Source organism: Dermacentor silvarum, chromosome 3, assembly GCF_013339745.2.
Source record: "Dermacentor silvarum isolate Dsil-2018 chromosome 3, BIME_Dsil_1.4, whole genome shotgun sequence".
Classification (NCBI taxonomy): Eukaryota; Metazoa; Arthropoda; class Arachnida; order Ixodida; family Ixodidae; genus Dermacentor; species Dermacentor silvarum.
Window position 1 is genome coordinate 79,433,914 of NC_051156.1, and position 4,283 is coordinate 79,438,196.

Below are 4,283 nucleotides of genomic sequence, written 5' to 3' on the forward strand. Positions count from 1 at the left end.
GATGTGAAACAGTATGTGAAATCATGTGAGGTATGCCAAAAGACGGTGGCTAAAGGACGGGTAGGAAAGGCACCTCTAGGAAAGGTGCCCATTGTCGACCTACCATTTCACAGAGTGGCGATTGATATTGTAGGACCTATTAGTCCCGTGTCCGGAAAAGGAAATAGGTATGTGCTCATGCTGGTGGACGTAGCTACTAGGTATCCTGACGCCGTAGCACTGAGAACTATTGATACCATTCAAGTGGCCGAAGCATTGTTAGAAATGTTTGCCCGGTATGGCCTGCCCAGGGAAGTTTTGAGCGATAGAGGTTCGAATTTCACATCGAATGTTATGAAGGAGGTAAATATACTCTTGTCAATAGATCAAAAGCTAACCACTCCATACCACCCGATGGCGAATGGTTGGGCAGAGAGGTTTAATGGGACGTTGAAGACAATGATAAAGACAATGATAAGGAGGATGCGTCAGGAAAGACCGAAGGACTGGGACAGGTATCTGCCAGCACTCTTGTTCGCTTACCGAGAAGTGCCACAAGCTAGCTTAGGGTTTTCCCCATATGAGATGTTATACGGGAGAGCAGTTAGAGGACCTGTAACCATTGTGAAAGAGTTGTGGTCCAGAGAGGAGTGGAGTGGAACGTTGAGGAAAAGATTACATATACGTATGTACTTGAACTCAGAAACCAATTGGAGGCAACCTGCAAATTGGCTCACGAGAAGTTGGTGCAGGCGAAACAGATACAGAAGGCATATTATGACCGCAGAGCAACGCACCGCAAGTTAGACCCGGGAGACAAGGTGTTGGTACTATTACAGTAAAACCTCGTTAATTTGACTGCCGTTAATTCAGAATTTCGGTTAATTCGGACGCGGCGTCTGGTCCTGTCCAAATTGTGCATTGTTCTATGACTGAAGACTCTCGTTAATTCGGATAGATTCGACCACGCTTCGGTTAATTCGAACTCCCCACCGAGTTAGGGTTGCGACAGGGAAGTAGCAGCGAATTCCGCCGCGGCGGACTCGCACCCGAAATCGATGGCGCACCCAAACAACTTCGAGATTGGATCGTGGCCTCCGAGATTTAGAACGAGGCACGAATGAGTTTTGCATCTCGGAGGCACAAAAAAAAAAAAAAAAACGTGGTGCTAGTTTACAACCGAAATGAAAGGCATTGCATCGCTACTGTCATCAGCAACGGGCAACCGACGAATTTGCTTTTTCTTTCTTCTGCATTGTTATTTTTTGTTCGTTGTCTACTTCGTGCGCGTGCACGTCACCTAAAGCCCCTATATATATAAAAAGTAGCGCCATTCTTAGATCTTGCCGCCACCGCGCTCACCCCGGCGTTTCCTCCTCACCGCCTCTGTCACCCCAGCCTCCTCCGCTCCCCCATTGGTCAATCCGTGTCACGTGGAAGCACGCGCTGCGCTTTTCCAGGTCCAGGTCAAGAAAAGCACACTGAGCAGTTACGTCAAGAACGAAGACCAAATTATGCAGGCGTATGACGGCGACATGTTCAGAGACAAGAGGAAGCGGCTCAGAACGGCAGCGCACCCCAAACTAGAAGCGCTGTTGCGCTGGATCGCCGTCTCGCGTGATGCGCAGTTGCCCTTGAGCGACCCCCTTATCTGCGCACAAGCAGAGAAGTTCGCACTGAGCATGAACATTGACTCTTTCAATGTGCCGAAGGGTGGTTCGACCGCTTCAAGAAGCGACACTGGCTGGTGTTCCGCAATGTGTGCGGTGAAAAAGGTGTTGTCAACGAAAGTGTTGTGCATGACTGGTGGTCTGGACTTCCCGCACGCCTTTCTGCCTACGAGCCGTGCAACATTTTCAACGCTGACGAGACAGCGCTACTTTTCAAGGCTCTGCCTGATAAGAAAAATAGCGTTTAAGGGGGACCCGTGCGTCGACGGGAAATGCAGTAAAGAGCGGGTGACGGTTCTGGCTGGAAACATGACCGGCACAGAGTGGCTGCCGCTCTGGTGATAGGAAAGGCAGCGAAGCCAAGATGTTTTAAGAACATTAAGCAGCTGCCTGTCGACTACTGCTTTAATCGAAAGGCTTGGATGACTGCTGAAATATTTCAAGCCTGGCTGCGTCAGCTAGACCGCCGCTTTGCAGCCAAGGCTCAGAAGGTGCTGTTCGTGCTGGACAACTGCAGTGCGCACACGAAGGTGTCCGGGCTCGAAAACATTGAACTTCTATTCCTGCCTCCGAATACAACAGCTTCCCTGCATCCGATGGACCAGGGAATTATACAGTTTGTGAAAAGCCGCTATCGACGGCAGGTACTCGAGCGTATGTTGCTCTGCATAGAGGCAGGCAAGCAATGTGAGGTAAGCCTACTAAGCGCAATCCACGTGCTCACGTACGTGTGGAAAAACACGCCGCCTGAAGTAGTCGCCAACTGCTTCAGGCACAGCTGCTTCGTGCACGACGCTGCTGACACGGATGTGGTGGCCGATGTTGAAAGCGACGAAGAGCAAGACGGGCGCTACGTTAACATCATGCCAGCCGATGTGCCCCTGCGCGATTACTTCGCAATAGACAATGATGTTGCTGCTGCCGGCATAGTGACAGACAGTGATATTGTCGCCAAGGTCATGGATGGGGAAGGGGAATCGGCGGACGAGGACCCCAATGATTCAGACGAGCGTCCACGCCCCACAATGACTGAGGCTGCACACGCGTTGACCGTTTTAGAGGACATCTGCATGGTTTCCTCGGACAGTCTGCGCAGACTGTCATTTACAGGAACTTCACAAAATTATGATTTCCTCACACATTTCCTCCGCGAAGCAAACCGCTATCACAAACTTCTTTAAGAAATAAAAGTCTGATGATGTCTGAATCATTTTTTAAGTGTTTTGGACGTACTCTCGATAATTCGGACCCTCGGTTAATTCGGACATTCTCTCCGGTCCCATGAAGTCCAAATTAACGGGGTTTTACTGTACCCACAGACAATAATAAGATGCTCATGCAGTGGAAAGGACCCTTTACAGTTACCCAAAACAAAAATGAGTTGGACTATGAGATCTCGGTACAGGATCATAAAAAGGTCTTCCACATCAACATGTTGAAAAAGTACAAAGAGAGAAAGGAAATAGGAAAGGGGAATGAGGAGAGGAGTCAGGTTTGCATGGTGATTGCAGAAGAAAAGGACCATGGGGAGCTGCACACTTTCATTGATAAGAAGACCATGGGAGTGGAGAATGTTAGGTTGAGCCCATCCCTAACGGATACACAAGCAGAGCAGTTGAGAGGGATGATTCACAAGTTTTAGGAAGTGTTTTCGGATCTACCCGGGCGGACAGAAGTAGTGCGATGTGAGCTACAGTGTTCAACAGAGGAACCAGTGCATGTAAACAATATCCACTACCTCTTGCAATGCAAGAAGTGATCGAGAGTGAGATAGAAGAGATGTTGAAGCAAGGAATCATAGAAAGGGCCAATTCCCCTTATAATGCGCCATTAGTGGTGGTTAAGAAAGCAGACGGTTGTAATAGAGTATGTGTTGATTTCAGGCGTCTGAACAACGTATTGAAAACAGACACAGAACCAATCCCGCGGATAGACGCCGTGGTAGCAAGAGTGGCCAATAAGAAATATTTCTCAAAACTTGACTTGTCTAAAGGTTATTGGCAGATCCCTATGGAAGAAACGTCTAAAGAAAAGACTGCTTTCTCATGTTCGAAAGGACTATTCCAATTTAAGTATATGCCATTCGGTTTAAAGACAGCAGCAGCAGTGTTCACAAGGCTGATGAGACGGGTTCTACAGGATGTGCCGCACTTCGAACACTATATCGACGACATACTGGTCACCACAGATACGTGGGAGGAACATCTGCAGGCACTAGGAAAGCTACTAAAGAAAGTAAAGGATGCAGCATTCATGTTTATATAAAGCCAACCAAATGTGAACTAGGGTACAACGCCGTGGAATTTTTAGGGCACAAATTGGCGATGGGACGAGTCAAGCCCAAGGAGCATACCCTAGACAAGATACAAGCAGTGGACAGGACTAAGGCCAAAAAACTAGTACAGTCATTTTTGGGACTTACAGGATTTTATAGGGAGTTCATCCCAAAGTATGCCGAAGTAGCTGGACCACTGATAGAACTGACGAAAAAGGGGGGCAAAGAATGTAGTAGACTGGGGTGAACAGCAACAAGAAGCTTTCGAAATGCTAAAGAAAAGCTTACCGCACCCACCGGTGTTGTGAGCACCAGACATACAAAAGGAGTTTGTGCTATGCACTGATGCCTCCGATAAG

At 48.2% G+C, this 4,283-nt stretch overlaps 1 protein-coding gene across 1 annotated transcript; it reads left to right on the plus strand.

The window, feature by feature from the left end:
* Positions 1-2,071: 2,071 nt before the first annotated feature.
* LOC125944279 (tigger transposable element-derived protein 6-like) lies at positions 2,072-2,830 on the plus strand. Its single transcript, XM_049664625.1, has one exon. It carries the CDS (start codon positions 2,072-2,074, stop codon positions 2,828-2,830), a length of 759 nt encoding a protein of 252 aa, XP_049520582.1.
* The last annotated feature ends 1,453 nt before the right edge of the window (positions 2,831-4,283 follow it).